The sequence below is a fragment of the Octodon degus genome, unplaced genomic scaffold (genome assembly GCF_000260255.1).
Source record: "Octodon degus isolate 3935 unplaced genomic scaffold, OctDeg1.0 scaffold00134, whole genome shotgun sequence".
In the NCBI taxonomy this organism is placed as follows: Eukaryota; Metazoa; Chordata; class Mammalia; order Rodentia; family Octodontidae; genus Octodon; species Octodon degus.
Window position 1 is genome coordinate 6,629,028 of NW_004524710.1, and position 18,720 is coordinate 6,647,747.

Sequence of the window (18,720 nt, forward strand, 5' to 3'; positions counted from 1 at the left end):
CTGTATTTCTATGACACCACGAATACCATCATCTTCTTTCGATCATGTTCCTGATCAGAACCTAGATGTTACTCTAGACTTATCCACAGAATATGCTGAGTAATTCAATTGTCTGAACATTTTTCAGTTTTTTTCTACTGAGCTTCATTGTCTTAAGTCATCTTCCTCATTGTCTTAAGTCATCTTCCTCATTTTGGGCCTTCCTCATTTGTTTGCCCAAATTGTTGAAGCAGTCCTCCAATTGCTGTAAACATGTTTAGTTGGATCTACTTTCCTAAAATTTCTCAAGTGACCTTTCCAAAACACAAATCTCCTGTCAGGGATGCTTCGCTGTCTTTAGAATGCAGGCTGATTTTACAGCAGAACATGAATAGTCTTTCTCAGTACAACCCATTCGTAACCTTCCCGGCTTCATGGGCCACCACTCCCACCCTCACACTGTATGTTGCATTCATGGTTACCACCTTGAATTTCAGAGCCCGGCATGTTTATACTCATTTCTACGTCTCTGCATACAAGGCAATGTTTCCCCAGGTAATAGCTATCCATTCTTCAGTTCTTCCCCTACAAATCACTGCCTAGAAGACGGCTTTCTGGGTTGAGGAGATAGCTCAAAGGTCTAAGTGCCTACCTAGCAAGTGCAAAGACCCAAATTCGATCCCCAGGACCACATGTCGTGCTGTGCTGGCTGCAAGCACCAAGCCAGCCACTGAAACTGGGCGTGGTGGTGTATGCCTGCAATCCCAGTGCTGGGGAGGCTGAGACAGCAGTGTCATTACAAGTCTGAAAGGGCTAGCCAAATAGCTCAGCGAATTAATGCACCTGCTTAGGCAGAGGCAGTGGCCAAAATTCAATCCTCAGAGTGCCATGCTGTGCCAGCCCTGCCCCTGGGGCACAATGAGATGGCAACTGAGACTGGGCCTATGGTGCACTCCTGTAATCCCAGCTCTTGGGAGGCTGAACAAAGGCGGATCACTTTAAGTCTGATCTAAGTAGTGAGATCATGTAGACCCTGTATTAAAATTTAAAAAAAAAATTAGATAAATAAATTTTTAAAAAAACAGAAGGCTCCCCTTCCATCTGCTCTGCCCTTTCAAATGAAAATTTGTTAACTTCTATGTCACTACTGTGGTCCTTATAAATGCCTTTGATTCAGTGTTATCAAGTAACTTGTTGAATAAGTTTGTGTCATCTCAACTTTTTTCCCCATGAGTTACTTCACATACACCACCTACATAAAGGAGGATCGTGCCTCAGCCTGGCTAACTGCGTCGCCTTGGTCTGCCCATCAAGTACTACGCCTGTAAGTCTCAGTTTATACCTCAGCTCTCCCACGAGTGTCCCTCATATTCACCAGTACAAATTAATGTTGTTGTCTCTACTTTGCCTGCACTAAGTTTGTATTTTTACTTCTGGGTCATGAATCATGTTTGCATAATAAATTAATGTTTTTGTGTCTGTTTCCTGAACAAAGAATTGGGATCAGGAAAGCACAAGGGTTGCCTAATCGTCTCTACATTTTTCATGACACTCAGTAATTTAACACTTTAATTTACTAGGAGACTAGTCAGGTTCAGCTTCGGAGCAGTGCTGTGAAAGTAGAACAAGCAAACGTAATCCCCTGAACTCTCACACAGCAGAGGGTGTGATAGGAAGGACACATGCAGATCACCATGTTTCAAGTGTTAATGCCATAGAAGAGCTAAATGAAGGGCATTCATGAGATACTTCACCCATATGGGAGAGAGAGATTTTGGATGCTCTTGCATCGGCAGAGTTTTCTAGAACATAAATAAGCCAAACATTTCTGTTACTTAAAACCACATTTTATTGCTAGTCAGTATAATTTAATTTGTCTCCAGTAATATTCTGTTAACAATATCCCTTCACTGTATCCCATTCAAAAACCAATTCATACGTTTCTTTATATTTAGAATGCATATGGCTGCCAATAAGATGTCTACTGTATAATCACGTAGCACACATTATTAGGGATTAGTGTTATTTTTCATGCATACTATAAATCCTCATATTTCTGTTAATGTGCATTTAGTGTTGAAATTTGCTTCCAGAATTAATTTGTAATGTAAATTGCGTATTCTCAATCCATTCAAACTAGTTAGAGTTTCTTCAAAAGTTCTCTAACTTCAATCTATCAAAATTTAACAAAATTCTGACTCTGATAAAGATATACATTTATGTTTTTATCAAGACTTTGAAAACAATAACTGGTAGTTTGTAAAGTAAACAAGTCCACATGGTTAAACCTGTTTTTTTTTCAAATAAAAATATTAAACCTTATGGTAACATGATTAAATCAAAGGGAAAACATTCTTGATCAGATTTCTACTCACCCAATCGATTTTATCCACATTCCAATATTTTTTTAAGTCTCGGAACTGTATTAGCATGCCTTTGAGTCCCACAACAATAATGCTTGCAAGAACACACTACAAATAAAAAAATAAGTTCAGGAAGCAGCAAGATGAGAATTTTAATCTGAATTTAAAAGGACCAAGCTATTTTTATTTGTTTCTTTATTTTTAAAGTAGTTATTGGAGAAAAGTAATCATCAACTTAAGAACTAAAATAATATTTGTTTTAGTTAAAACTATCTCCTTGTACTTTAGGAACATAATATCAAATCTGGGAAAGCACAGGTTAAATTTTATACAAATTTTTAAAAAGACAGAAATAAAAAAGTAGTAAATTAAAAAGGTGAATACCACAAGGCAAAAGGTGTCTTTAACTATAATTATTCACTGTCACTTGTTTGAAATCTGTTTGCTGCAGTAAAATACATATTTATATCATAGATTTCTGTATAATTGCCTCGAATATCAATTATCTGATTTTTGCCTAAAGATATTTATAACTCCCTTGGAAAGTTAACTTGATGATTAGAAGATCATTCTGTGAAACTACAGATTCTCATGGCACGTGAAACACCAGAATAACAAATGACCAAGACTGACTGTTAGAACCATGACTTTCACTTGGGTCACTTGGGGGCCTGGAATGTTGAAAGTACAAAGCGAACCACTGGAACTAATGTTCTCAGTCACACTATATGAAGGGCTCTGCAAGGCTGGGCAGACATTTTTTTTCTTATTCTGTTGGCAATATTTTCTAACAAAGTTCTGATAAAATTTTTCCCATGTCTACTTTTCCTTTCTTCCTTCCTTCTTTCCACCTTTCTTTCTTTCCTTCCTTTCTTCCTTCTTTCCCTTCCCTTTTTTTCCTTCCTTTTCTTCTTTCTTTCTCTTTCTTTCTTTCTTTCTTTCTTTCTTTCTTTCTTTCTTTCTTTCTTTTTCTTTCTTTCTTTTTGTTATGCTGCTAGGGATGAACCATAAGGTCTCATACTGGCATGCTAGACAAGCACTCTACAACTGGGCTACCTTTTATAGCAAAATATCCCTAGTCCCACTCTCCAAATGAACACAGAAAGCTCCTAGCTCTCTACCTTACCATTTTCAAATCTGAGATGAAGATTTAGGAGACACTATAGCATCTCCTCTCATTCGTCCCTCATCAAATGTGGCATCTTTCCATTCCTCCTTATTCAACTTGTACTGATATAACATAGTTTTTCAAGTTCAGGATTACTAAATTTATTTTCCCCAGAACTTTATATGCACTAATTCTGATTAAAAGTGGTATTAAAAAGTAGATAGTGAAAAATAATTACAGTACCATGGGCAGCCAGTACAGCAAAGGTCCTATTACGTAGATGACTATAAGGATGAAAATGCAAGATATTAGACAAGCCACCTGCAAAATACAAGACAAAAAAGTCCTTGAAGTTTTTATTATTCCAAAGGAATAGGTGATGGTGATGAGTAGGAATTCTTAGTTCAAGCTGATCAGAAGAAACACACGGTTGGCACATCATTACCAAATGGCATACATTTTCATTGTCTATACTCTGCAGCTATAGGAAGCCAAACATGATAGCTGACAAATGAGTGTGATCAAATTAATCCAGTGATGAGAAAAAGCAATTCCACACAAAAGAATAGTGCCCTGTTAACCTTTATCATACATTGAAGCAATGGCTTTCTGTTATTGTTGAACAGTGAAAGTCACATCGCAATGAAGTCCTTTCGCTCCCTTATTGCTGAGCCTGATTCCCCTCCATATTTTCCAGAAAATTTTGGGGGACTAACTAAATAGGCAGATTAGAGTTTCCCTGTGTTGATGACAAATTTCCACTGAATCTCTCGCTCTTGCTCTGATTCTCTCTGGAGTTCTTTGTTAATAAGGCCTTTAGATATGAAATGGTCAGGTAAGATTGTAGGTGCTGTCTCTGACAACAGAAGAAACTTAATTTTATTAACCTTGAAGAGTCATTGGTGCTATATTCTAACCCACTCGGCCTGCTGAGAAAGGGCAATTCAAAACACTTGACTCTTATAGCTACGCTGTGTTTGGTGAAGAACCTGATTTCACAAGCAAATGCTCATGGCTTCATGAAAACGTTTGAGCAAGCTGTCATCCTAATGAGAGAAGAAAAAGCATCCACAGTACTTCACCTAGACCATAACTATGAAGAAGTCAAAGACATTTTGGACTAAAATAGCTTAAATTAAAAATAAATCTATGAATAAATGATTTCAAAAGTTGGCAAGGATACAGAGCAACTAGAGTTCTCAGGCATTGCTGTTGGTAATCCAATAAGGAATAACCAATTTGAAAATAGTTTGGTGGTCTCTTGGTGAAGGTTTCCACTCTTACTTTAGACAAGTCTTCTGAAGGGAGATAAAAACATATGCCCATGAGAATATTTGTATGTCAATATTTATACAAAAATATGTAGATGTTTGAAAAGTCCTTCAACCTTGGCACACCCATACAGCAGAATACTCCGAGGTAATGGAACACAGATGAAAATCAAAACGTTTAAGCTAGTGAAGGAAGCTAGACCTAAAAGGCTGTATGATTGTGAAAACAAAAAATATGGGATGCCAAGGGCTGGAGGTGGTGGCAGAGAAGAAACTACAAAGAAGTATAAAAAATTTTGGAGAAATAGAACTGTTTCATATCTTGATTATGTTATATGATAATAAGCCATTCAAACAAAGTAACCTATAAAACAAAAAAGATGACCTTACTATATTTAGATATAACCACAAACCTTTATTTTTCAATAAAGGAACTGGATAAGTGGTCTCTAACAACTGCTTGCATATATGTGTACTTGCTCAGAAGCAGTTCAACATCAGTAGTGGTCCTGCATCTGGTACTGCTAAACAATACATGGCCTGTGGGGGAGCAGCTATAATTATTCTGTTAACAGGTCATTCAAATAGGCATAGGACATACCTTTCCGTGTTGACAGAAGTTGAGGGAATGTCTTCTTCTGTATTTAGCAGAACTGATCACCAGCACATCCCAGATAGTGTGAAGGTGAGAAATAATTCTTATATGCAAAATAAATCTTAAGTGTTTAGCAATTATCCTTAAAAGGGTTATAGTTTACCAAACTATCACTACACTATTCATTTTAGGACTTCTTTGTGATTTTACATGGTTAACAATAAAATAAGATGCTAATCAATCCTCTATCATGGAAAGATCTAGGTATTGGTGTGCAGGTCACAAGATACATTCAGATACACAGGAAGTCCACTTTTATATAGAAAGAAAAAGACACTAACTACTAAGTTTCTTTCAGACCAAAGACAATGGCATTCATCCTTTTTGTGGGACTTTTACTCGTACACTTATAATGCACTTAAAAACAAAGCCCAAAGCCTTGGAGCTGAAATGAACTTAAGCTAGAGCCAAATACCTTTCAAGGATCTGAGCCACAGTAAGGCCATGTGACTTTTTCAATGTCATAGAGTTAGGGAAATTAAAAGGCACAAGGCCACATGAAGTGTATATTGACCCATGTCAACATCCACGAAGGTCAAGGCATTTTTTAAGTTTTCTTTGGATTGCATTTTTATTCACTCCAACATACATATGAACCACCAAAACCTAGAAGATGATTTGCAGGAGATTAAGTTGATTAATTATTAATTTAGTTCTTCCTTTTGTGTATCAGGAATTGTTCCACCGTTTGTCAACAAGAGTTGATGATGGATCTCTGATGTTCAGCAGGAAAGTGGGGATGTCACACAGCAGAAAACAGATTGAAATCAAGAAATTCATCACTGTTTGTTTGTTTCATAGTGCTGGGGATAGAACCCAAAGCCTTGTACTAGGTAAACACTCTACCCCTGAGCTACACCACTAGCACCAAAACAGAAGACAAAATGGTAACTTTATTTTTAGTAAGTATATTAAAATGTTGATAATTCTAATTATATAAATATGTATATATAGAGTGATTTCCAAAAATTTTGTTTACTTTGCAAGTTTGTTTCACTGTATTCATAACTTGTGCTTTCTTATGACTCAAAGTGGGATGAACGTAATCCTCCTAATTTTAAATTCTGACTCTGACTCTAAAGTAATTCCTTTTGCTTTCCAGGGCTGACAACACAGCATGCGAAGACACAGCAGCCCACAGCTGTATGTGCTGCTATTCAAAGCAAGGCTTTTCTGATTCTCAGAACCAGATAGAGATTTTTCAAAGTTATACTTTTGAGTAAAGTGACTGTGAAATGGGTGACCTTGAAAAAGTCATTGAAATATATTATAATGCAATGACACTGTTATAGAAATTAATAACTATACAAAAGAATTCAACACAACTACTCTTATGCTTTTATCTAACTATTCTTTATTTTTATTTACTCAGAAAAAAAAAGCCTAAGTATCTTCTTCTCAAAAAGTTCCAGTTAGATTTTAGTTGTAATTAGTAAAGATAAAAGTGTTCACGCCCTTAATTATCCACAAACTAACTACTTTCTAGGTATTTTACTCTTTTTCTATATCAAGCTAACTAAATATCTGAAGACATTTTTTGTTTTAAAATTATACCTAGTCATATTTTAAGAGTTCTGCATTAAAGTTTATAAGATAATGTGTATTTTCTTGTTATTTTATTTTGAAATGATACATATGTTGCACATTCACTTACAAAAGACCAGCACACAGGCCTTAAGAGTCCTCCCAGCTACATATGTACTTGGTTGGAAGAAGACTCAGCTCTATTTATTTTCTTCCTAAGTAGTTTCCAAGTTTGCACATCAGATCTCACCAAATGCACAGCTTTGTGGCAAGTAGCAGAATGGTGAAAAAGAGGAAACGAGAGAGACAGAGAGACAGAGAAAGACAGACTGAGCAACTAAGGCAAGACTTTAAAAGCTTAAAGAAGATGCAAGAAGCGAGCCAAATTTTAAAGAATGAAGAAATACAGTTTGGCAAATTAGAACCCAGAGGCAATCTCAGCGTTGCGGAAAAACAGGCCAGCTGCTGTTTTCGGTTGCGGCTGTGACGCCTCCAGAGCAGATGCTGTCGTGCATCCCTTGTGGATCCCTGATGCCTCCTGAGTCCCTTCAGAGCACTGGTGCACCTCCTCTGTCAGAAGCGAAGAGAAGCGTGGAGAGCAGACAGCCAGGGCTGCAGAGCTCCCGCCGCAGGGAGCAAACTTCACGGGGAAGGAGGGAAACGAGCAGCAGCGAGGCTTTCTCTTGAGCTCTTCGTCCAGGCGGCGCCAGGGCTTTCCCACCCAGCCTGTCTTTGGATTTCACATTTAAGGCGAAGCACTGTACAAAGGGCTTCTACACCTGGGGGTCAGAAATGTGCCTGTGTATTTGACCACAATAGTTGGCATCAGTGTCTTTTGTTATTCCTCTAAAAAGTTTTTGTTTAATTTTCTGAAGCACTAGAAGGCTTTACCCTTGACTCTGGCATACAATGGTCCTGACGTCATGGTCTGACAGAGCCACGTGTGGCTCCCGAGCGCCTCAAATGGGCCAATCCATATAAATTTAGGCTGCAGATGGAAACTACATACCAGATTTCTCAGCCTCCAGGCAGAAGAATCTAAGAATATTGTAAATGGTTTTTAGATTTTCTTTCTTTTTCTTTTTTTCTTTTCCTGTATTTTTAGGAAAGGGTCTACAGAGTGTTCAGGGTCTCACTACTAGATCAGAGTCATAGTGATCCTCCTGTTTACAGCCTTCCAAGTGCTGGGATTAGAGGCACGTGCTACCACGCCCAGTCTCAATCTCCATCTCAGCGTGCCCCAGGGGTGGGGCCAGCACAGTAGACCCCGGGATCAAAGCTTGCAGTCACTTTAATCCTCTGAACTAGTTGGCCAGCCCTTAGATTACATTTCAGGGGCCCGGGATATGGCTCAGTGGAATAAGTGCTTCCCTGGCAAGTGCAAGTTCAGTCCCCGGTTCTGCTAATAACACCAAAAATATTGTCACCTTAGGTTTCATTTCTAACTGCTAATATTTTACTCTATCAAGTATTAAGATTTATTACTTTTATTAGTTTTATCAGTTTCTTTCCAGTCTTTGGAATTCTGACTAGCAGGTAATTTTAATTATTCAGGGAGCTATTGTTAGGTTTCTGTTAAATAATGTTTCTTCTTATATTGTTAAATTTTTCATTCCTATATGTTATAATCTGAGCAACTACTTTGAAGATAATAATATGTAATATATTAACCCTTATTAATCTCCTATTATCTTGTTTTAAAATTCTGTATGGGGCCAGGAGATAGCTCAGTGGTCTAAGTGCCTGCCTGGAAAGTACAAGGACCCAGGTGGGATCTCCAGTACCACATGCCATGCCAGCCCTATGCCGAGCTGGCCAATGAAACTGGGTAAGGTGGTGCACACCTGTAATCCCGGTGCTGGAGAAGCTGAGACAGGAGGATCACTACGAGTCTGAGCTGCGTGGCAAGACTGGGTACCAAATCAATAAATTAATTAAATCTTTTTTAAAAAATAAAATTTGGTATCATTGTTTTATTGTTTTTCCCTCTAAAATAAATAAAATAGGGCTGGGGATGTGGCTCAGTGGTAGAGCTCCTACCTCATGTGTACAAAGCCCTGGGTTCGATCCCTAGCACCACCACAAAAAAAAGTAAATAAATAAAATAAAAATAAAGATCATAAACCTAGTTTTAGGCTTTTTTTTTTTTTCTCCGTGTGCCTTCAGGGCAGGTTTGGCTGGCTTGAGTTGTGGGGATCGAACCACAGCAACCTGAGCCTGACTGCTTTGTCAAAGCAGCCACTTAAAGTGGCTGAGCTAAGGGGCAGGCCCCCAAAATACTTTTTTTTTATTTTTTTATTTATTTATTTATTTTTTTTTGCGGATCCGGGGATTGAACTCAGGCTCTTGGGCTTGACAGGCATGCGCTTATTCTACTGAGCCATCTCCCTGGCCCCTATAAGCCTAGTTTTAAATGAGATTTTTCTAATTGAAAAGTACTATAGGAAGTGATAATAAAAACTACAAAACCTGGTCTATAGCCTCAAATATCAGCAAAATTGGTAGCATTCTGCCTAAATTAAGTGATTTCCTGCCTACAGTGTACCAGACCTGGGCTGCACACCAAGAACAGGGCAAACCAAAGCACACAGAGGTGCCTGGGAGGAGTTAGCCTGTGTGCATAATGCAGCTTAACTCTTTTTCCTTCCTTTGGCCTCGCCCTCCTCCCTCCATCTTTCATTTCTTTTGAAGTTTAATGAGTTGAACACCATGAAGGAAGAAAAATTAGTATTAAATTATAAATTCTCAGAAAAATTATGTTATTATAACCATTGAAACACATGTTCTCCAACACAAAAAAGAGGGCATCCCTCTAATTTTTTCTACTAATCAAATTAAAGTCCAACCCATAATATAAAATAAGTATACAAGCTTTCTCAAAGTATTCTTTCCTTTAGATACTCAAAGTTGAAAGTTACAAAGATTAATCAGAGGATTTCCTTGTTACTAAAATAGCAACTACTAAAGTATAATAAATACCTAAGGAAACGTTGCAAATGGAATATACTCAAGGTAGAAACATTTCAAGGACTACATTCCAACCTTCCCTTTTCATGTGGTAAGTGACCATGCTAAATTGGTCAAGATGCCTGTGCAACTTGGCAGGGGTGGGGGGGATGGGACTAGAGCTATGAAACTATTTTGTTCTATTCCATCAAAGCAGGACATTTAATACCAAATGACAAAGAAAAGTTATTGAAAATATCTTATTACTTTAAAAAAATCCAGCAATAAATAATCAATGATCATCATTAACACCTAAAGAGTGTTTCTCTAGTCTTTGGACACTGCACACAATAAGTACACCATAATTAATTTATTTAACCCTTATATTCTGTATTTTACCATTTCAGCTAGAGAGGTTATGTTATTTGTGCGGAGCCGCCCAGTGAGCAGCGGTGGAGCCAGCAGTCCAGGCAGGCTCTAGAACACATCTTAACCTTTCACTGTTTTTATTGAGCCTCAATGTGAAAAAAAAAAGAAACTTAACATAGTCACATTCATGAGAAACAAGATAGAGACTAATATAGAATCGAAGAATATATAAATATTCTTCAGAATAAAAGATGGCATTTAAATACACTCAAGATTTAAGCTTTCAAATTTATATCACAAATATTGAAGGGTGCAGTTTGAAAGAATGTTTGCCACCCCAGTAACAAAAGCAGCTTGATATATTAAAGGAAAAAAACAGACCCGTGAACAATCCATGTAGACAATGAAATGGAATGAACACACAGAAACAAACTTACAAAACTAAAGACATCTCTTTCTTGATGAAGGAATCAAAAGCAAAGTTTGGATAAAATCCTTTTTAAGAAATGGACTGAGAAAATTGAAAATCAACATGCAGAAGATTGAAACTAGATCCCTATCTCTCACCTTGCATAAATTCAATTTCAAAGTGAAGCAGAGACCTATGTAGGTGTAAGACCAGAACTGCAAGTGCTAGAAATAGACACAGACCAACACTTAAGCCACAAGGATGGGCAGAAACTTCTGGAAGAAGATGTCAATAGCATAGGAAATAGTAGCAAGAATCACAAAATGGAACTACATCAAATTAAAAAGCTGCACAAAACAGAACACAATAGAATAAAGAATGCACAGAATGAAAGAAAATCCTTGCTAGCTACTCTTCTGACGGAAAAGGAATATATAAAGATCTCAAAAATTAACTCTAATCCTGTAAATGAGCAAATAAATTGACTATTTACTATTATACTATTGAAGTATAAATAGCCAATGAAGGTATGTAAAATGTCCACTATCTTTAGCCATTAGGGAAATGGAAATCAAAACTACACTTAAATTCCATCTCATTCCAGTCATAAGAGCTATCATCAACAATCCAAAACACAAGCTGGGTATGGTGGCATCACCTGGAGTCCCAGCACTCTGGGAGGCTGAGGCAGGAGAATTGCATATCCAACTAGGCAACTATGTGTCTTAGGAAGATCCTGTCTCAAAATTAGATAGATAGATAGATAGATAGATAGATAGATAGATAGATAGATAGATGGATATAGATATAGATAGATAAAAAAAAGAAACTCTATCTATATCTATATCTATATCTATATCTATATCTATATCTATCTATATATCTATATCTATATCTATATTAAAGGACTGGGAATGTAGTTCAGTGTCAAGATCCTGAGTTTAGTCCCTACCGTTGCCAAAGAAGGAGAAAGAAAAGGCAAAGAATAACACTGGTGAAGATATTGGTAAGAAATTTTCTAGACTACTGAGAGGAATAGAAACCACTATGGTAAACCAGGCACAGTTGAGACCACTGAGACAGGCAGAGTTTAAGCAATGTGCAAGGACTTTATTGCAGATCTGGGTGCAATTGGCCAAAGACAAGAACACTGGCCTGAGCTAGTGAGAATGTGTTTTATATGTAAGTGGGGGGGGGCTGTCAAAAGGCAACATCTTGGGTCTCTGAGTAGGGGGTCTGGGTCTCAGTGAAAAATAAGGCAGGGGTGGGTACAGGGACTGCTGGCAAGCACAACGTGTCCCTTGTGGTTGTTTGTGGAATCAGCTGTCTGCAGGTTGAGTTGTGTGGGACAGCTGCGGGCTGGTTGAGCTAAGTGGAAGGGCTGTGAGAAGCCAGCTTCTGACTTCCTACTAAATACAAAGCTCTGGAAGGCGTGAATAGCAGATCTATTTGGGAAGGTTTTCTCTCCTAGCTGGGTGAGGGGTCTAGTGTGAAAACCTGGCAACAACTAGTATAACCTCTAAAGAAATTAGTGTGGAGGGCCAGGGAGATAGCTCGAGGGTCTAAGTGCCTGATTGGCAAGCTCAAAGACATCAATTTGATCCCTGGTACTGCATGCCGTGCCAGCCCCAGAACCCTAAGCCCACCATGCCAGCCATCAAAACCCAGCGTGGTGGCACATGTCTGTAATCTCAGTGCTGGGGAGGTTGAGACAGGAGGATCACTATGAGTCTGAGCTGTGTAGAGGGACCCTGTACCAAACACATAAATGAATAAAAGATTATTTAAAAATTAAGAAAAGAAATCAGTGTGGAGATTTTCCAAAACACTAAAACAGAAACACCATTTGACCCAGCTATGTCACTCTTTAGTACGTTACCCTAATATATATAGAACACTACAGTCAAACTTTCACAGTACAGTCATTCTTTCTTAATGTGTGTATTAAGGCATAATTCATAATAGCTAAGCTAAGGAAATGACCTGAATGTCTCTCAACAGACAGCTAAAGAAAACATGGCATACCTCCACAATGGAATATTACTGAGCTATAAAGAAGACAGTTGTACCATTTGCAGGAATACGGATGGCACCAGCAATCATGCTAACTGAAATAAGCCAGGCTCAGGAAGTTAAATGTAACACTCTCTCTCTCTTATATGAATACTAAAAAAATCTGAGAGCATAGGGAGGCAGAAAGCAGATGATCAGTGATAAGAAAGATGATGAGGGACAAGGCAAAGGAGGCAATGGCATCAAAATAATAAACTTCATGTTTGTAGCAACTTACCAAAGTCCCAAGGTGAACTTTATCCTACTGCATTTCTAACGTACACCAAGGAAGTAAATAAGTCTAATGACCAAGAAGCTTATGCCAGAGTACGTGATGCACCTTCTCCTGAAATCACTAATTAAAACAGTCTGCCAAATTACCTGGTGCTGTGTAAACAAAGCTTGTGTAAGGATCTCACGTTAGCTGATTATTTGACAAATGATAATGAACTCAAAATGGGTTGCTGCTTCCCTTCTAGTTGATGGAGCAGTCACATGCTCCACTATTCCGTACTAGGAAATTCATGTGACATGTCACATGCTGGTGCCACCTTCTGGTGTCATCTTATACATATTTCTCTTCCCATTTGCTCCTCCGGTCACAAACCATATGCTTTTCAGGTGTATTCTCATAAGCTTCTAAAAAAGCAGTTAATATGGCATAGTCCCCTAATATATGTCTGAATTACTACGTAAGTTATTTTAGAAGCTCCCATTCCTATTTTATCCTATTTTAAACAACACATGTTTTAATAATGAATAACTATTAGTGTTAATTTCTGTAAGACTCACATGAATTTCCTAGTAGGGAATAGTGGGCAGGAGCGCAAGGTTGGGAGTAAGTCACCCAGGATGCCAATTCTAGCTCTACTACTTAGAGCTGCGACACCTGTTTAGGTTCTTTCAACCTTCCTTCCCTCAACTTTCCCACGCAGAAACTGAGGATGGCATTATGTGATAAGGTGTACACTGGAATGGCCCCCGGTTCCTCCTGTGCGCAGAGGTGGGGGTTGGGAAGGACATGGCAGTACAGCGTGCTGCAGGTGACTGCCTGCTGGGAAGTGGATCTCACTGCAGGAGGGCGTCACCGAGCCTCTGACCCAGACAGCTATGTTCTTCTCCTTAGCTCCCCGCTTCCTTTTCTGCTTTCTGGCCACAGTGGCGTGAGTAGCTGTCCAGCCAGCCCCATCCACCGTGCCATTTCTGCTGCGGAGCTGGCAGCCCAGGGAACGCAATCAATGAATCGCACTCCTTCAAGTTGTGGGCGTCAGGTTCGGTGTTCTAGTGATGCAATGTCTCTGGATATGGCTAGGATATGATGTCTCTTTCGTCGCATTTTCTGAAGGATTAAATGGGTTCACTTACATAAAACTACAACATAAATGCCTGGCACAGAGCCCAGTATTGTTCCCAGCACCACTGCCGCTGCCCTCAACAGAACCATCTTCACTGTCGTGGTCATTATATCACCAGTGTCCAGTACAGTGTCTGGAGTAAGGTAGGATTTCAGTAAACAGGAAACTAATGTGGATTCCCAGGAACACGTAAGAAATGGTTCTTTATCCTAAGATGCTCACAGGCACGGATGCCACATTCACACACTTGTAGATCTCTCTAGGCAGAAATTTCAGTAACAAGGATCGGTTTTGCATATAAATGAATTCATTTTATTGCTGGAAGTGAATAAAATTCCTTGACTATATAATTCATGGGAAAAAATCATAGGCACCACTAGAGGGAGCTTTGGTTTCAAAGTTTTAAGAATGAAAGGGCCATTTGTGTGGAATTAGCTTTGCTCTTTGAATGAGTCACTCAGGATCACCTAGTCTCTGGAAGGGCCATTTGTAGGAAGGAAAGAAGAGAGAAATTGGGGCAGGGGAGGTGGAGAGAGAGAGGGAGAGAGAGAGAGACAGAGAGAGAGAGAGAGAGAGAGAGAGAGAGAGAGAGAGAGAGAGAGAGACAAAAAGACAAACAGAGACAGAGACAGAGACAGAGAGAGAGAAAGGGAGACACAGAGAGACAGAGAGAGAAAGAGGGAGATGGAGAGAGAGAGAGAGAGACAGAGAGACAGAGAGAGACAGAGAGACAGAGAGACAGAGAGAGAAAGAGGGAGATGGGGAAAGAGAGAGAGAGAGAGAGAGAGAGAGAGAGAGAGAGAGAGAGATCTATAAAGTACTTAGAAAACTGTAAAAAAGTTGCATGGTTTTCAGAGCTTTACAGAAAGCTACACTCCTCCTACTCTCCCGGGGTGAGCAGGAGGCTGTGCTGTCCGTCTGTCCCTGCTGAGCAGCCGACTTACCTGTGTCTTTGCTCCCGTGCTGTACAGTCCAGCGGTCCTTCCCATGGCAGCCGCACTTGGGATACAGAAGAAAAATGAAGGAATCACGTTGCTGAGGCCATGGGCCAAAAGCTCCTGCAAGATTGATAACAGGAGAACATAACACTCCTTAGTCACAGTGGACCCTTCGCTTCCGCAATACAGCTTGGGAAAGACTGGCGCTTGTGGGCACTCAACTTCTGCTCTCAGCAGTGGAGATTTAACAATTAAAGGGGAAATAGTAAACTTTTCCTGAGTGCTTATAATAAGCCAGAAACTGTTCTAAACACTATATTTCTCCAATACTCATAGTACTCTATAAGTAAACACTAAATATTTATGCTGTCGGTGTCCAAGTCCTCTTCTGTCTTCTAAGTCCCTCCAATCGAGCTTTTATTCTGGCCACTTTACTAATGACCTCCACTGCGCACCATCCTATGCCTAGCTCTTATCTTCCCTGGTCTAAGACACAGTTGCTAGTTATTCAATCCTTAAAGCCTCCTTCGCTTAGCTTCAAGCACCTCAGACTCTTCTAATGCCCCCTCCCTTGCTGGCCACCCCGTCTGACTTCCTTTGTAGTTGTTTTATCTAACAAACTTCAGATATAGGGCTAGTTCTCTTCTCTTCTGTACACTGTAGCTATCCAACTCTATGTTGACAACTCTCAAATTTGTACTGACGCATAGGCCACTTGTCAGGACTTCAGAATCACACAGCCACATATTTAGTTTCAGGACTTTATGATTAACAGCTTTTCAACCTCATGAACCCGAGCTACGGGTCTCTGTCACTCCACTGTGGCACTCTCAAGTTCCAGCTGCTTAGGCTAGGAGCATTAGACTTTTTTCTTGGCTCTGGTGCTGCCTTTGCCCCCTGGCATCCACATCCAGTTCAGAACTCACTCACCCCTCACACCCTCCATCGCTACACTCTGGTCTAAGGCATCACATCTTACCTCAGCTATTAAAAAGTTTCCTAACAGTTTACCGGCTTCTGCTGTCAGCAAACACAAAGAAATATCCCTGTTCCCCCTCATCTGCGGATCTGCTGCAAACAGCAAACAAAATGTACATGCAAAGTAAAGCAGAGGAGAACAGAGGAAATGGGGAATTGGCAACTTTAGATTGCCAAAGGCACCCCTAAGAAAGAAACATTTGAATAAAGGAGATGAGCAGATATATCTGAGAGGATAGAGTCCCTGGGAAAGGGAAGAAGCACAAATGTGAATGCAAGGGAAAAATACGACCGCGTACGTGCACCCAGCGCAGGGTACAGAAGGGAAACAAAGCCAGAGCACAAGTGAGAGAGCGGCTGACGTGTGGAGCCTTCTCAGCCATGACAATGACGCTGCTATCTGACTCTAATGGGAAGCCACTGAGACATGTCAAGAGGAAGAAAGACAGTGTTTGCGCTGCTTACCAGTGTTCCCTTGTGCCTCAGCCAGGGCTGGGACATAACACGACTCAATGTAATGAACAGAATGAATACATCGGTTCTTTACAAATGAGAAAACAGGCACAGAGGGCATCAAGGCCAGCTAGTATCCGAGTGAGATTTGTACCCAGTCAGTGAAGCGATCGTAACTACCACACTGAGGAGCCAGGGAGTTAGCTCAGTAGAATAAGCGCTTGCCTGGCAAGTGCAAGGGCCTGAGTTCAATCCCCGGTTCTGCCAAAAATAAAAATAAAAAATAAAATGAAATAAACCATAGCTACCACACTGTAGTTTCTCTTCACACTGCAGTTCAGTGGGCCACAAGGCTTGAAGCAAGAAACTGGCAAAACTATTTCAGGGAGAAAAACAATATGATCTGGTGTACTTTCATAACACTATAGCTTCATGTCTTTAGTAGCTTAATAAGAAAAATAAAACTAATTTCTAAGCTGCAATCCATAATTTCTGAAGTGAGCATGCAATGAAAATTTATTTGAATTCCTTCTCCTCTAAAATCAATCCAAAGAACACCTGTCTTTCTTTTAAAAACAAACAAAAAAAAAGTCCTACAAACTGATGTGTTTCATTCTCCCCATTTTTGCCATGCAGTTAGGAAAGCCATATTTTTCAAAGATTCACTGCTTCGAGATCTGAAAGCACATGGGACAATGACAGGACAGGAGTGAAGAGGGGCTGCAGCACACTGCACCTGGTTGTCATCCACTGAATATTTGAATTTTTTGGCCGACCCTTGTGCAAGAGCCAGTGAGGCCACGTAGCCGACAAGAGCAACTCCAAAAGCTTCAGTGACCACTGCAGAGAGGACGTTCATCGGGGGGACTCTTGGTGGAGGGATTCTGTGAGGAGAAGGACCACAGGGAAGACCAACCTTCCGTCACTGCTGTAACAACTTGCAATGGCTTCAACTGTGACAATGACCTAAGGTTTACATAGAATAAGTGAACTACCCAGAACAAAACCCAGCAGCCTAGCCTTTAGAAGTCTTTTGTTTTTAACATGATTTAGCAGAAAAGCAAAATCATAAGAAACACCCCAGGGACAGTTCCAGGTTCTAACTGGCATTTATATTACAGAATTCAGAATTCAGGTTATACTGAAGAAACTAACTTGACAAAAATGTCCCCTTATAGGAAATAAAACAAATCTGGAATGTTCTTTCATTTGAAAATTTCCAATTTATTTGGTTGGCATGTGAGACTCTATTTCTTTCCTTGGATAGTACAGTACTATATGCAAACATTACTGTGAACTACGACTTGAGCTGATCTCTAAATTTGTCATGAGTTCATTATCTAATTGTGTGTTTAACTCAATGCTTTCGTAGCACACTTAATAATAGCTTACATATGTTAAGAAAAATATGATTCCAACTCTTGCAAACAATGGGACCCCACTCAGCTGTTTCTCTGCCTCAAAGAACTGTTCAAAATATTTCTCAAATAATACTCAGCCATTGTTTTATTGTCTTTCAAAAACCACTCTAAGCCTAAGAATCATCATTTATGCACCGTGATGATTCTTTGGGACATTTACCAAAAGCAAAACCAAAACAATTCCCTCTGGTGAAAGTAGAAGAAAAAGAAAAGCACATTTATGTTGATTTAATATCTAGCATTTAGTAGAATGTTAGACCTTTCTTTCTAGCTATTTCAATTAATTCTCCCAAAAAGCACCACTATAACCACTGCACAGAGAAGAAAATGTTTTTAGAAAGATTAGGTAACTCTGCTAAGATCGCAAAGAGAATGGCTGGCTGAGTGAGGAGTCAATTTCAGCTCTATGTCTTTCAAAAGCCATGTACATTTTGTGATTCTTTATGAGGAAGGTTCCAGGACAATTTTATTTTATTCAACATAAAGTAGAAGAAGAGGGCCTGTAGTTTATTTTTAAACACACTGTCATGGTCAACCTGATTGGCTTTGGGATCTGCCTGCAGGGTTGGTAGACCTGGAGTATATCATAGGGAATGTAGGTCTGGGTGGATCAAAATGTGACCTTGGTACTATGTTAGGTCCCTCACTCCTTCTTTGGGGTGCTACCACCTAGGCAGCTCTGCTGCATCACACCCTCCCACCATCACGTTTCTGCTTTAAAGCCAGTTTACCATGGACTGAGTCCTCAGAAACCACAAGCTTGGAAACTTCTCCTCTTTACATTGTGGGTATCTGGCATTGTGTTACAGCAGTGTGAAAGTTAATACACTCGCTAACTAAACTTTAGTCCCAAGGCAAATTGATTTGTATGATCACATGCCCAACTATTTAAAATAAGA

At 39.6% G+C, this 18,720-nt stretch overlaps 1 protein-coding gene across 1 annotated transcript in view; it reads right to left on the bottom strand.

The window, feature by feature from the left end:
- Slc26a7 (solute carrier family 26 member 7) overlaps positions 1-18,720 on the bottom strand; it is a 157,951-nt gene that overhangs the window by 58,131 nt on the left and 81,100 nt on the right. Inside the window, exons 8-11 of the mRNA XM_004641315.2 lie at positions 17,137-17,284; positions 14,976-15,089; positions 3,694-3,771; positions 2,355-2,450 (exon numbers count right to left, since the gene is read on the bottom strand). Coding sequence (XP_004641372.1) covers positions 2,355-2,450; positions 3,694-3,771; positions 14,976-15,089; positions 17,137-17,284 — 436 coding nt within the window. The remainder of the gene's footprint in view (positions 1-2,354; positions 2,451-3,693; positions 3,772-14,975; positions 15,090-17,136; positions 17,285-18,720) is intronic.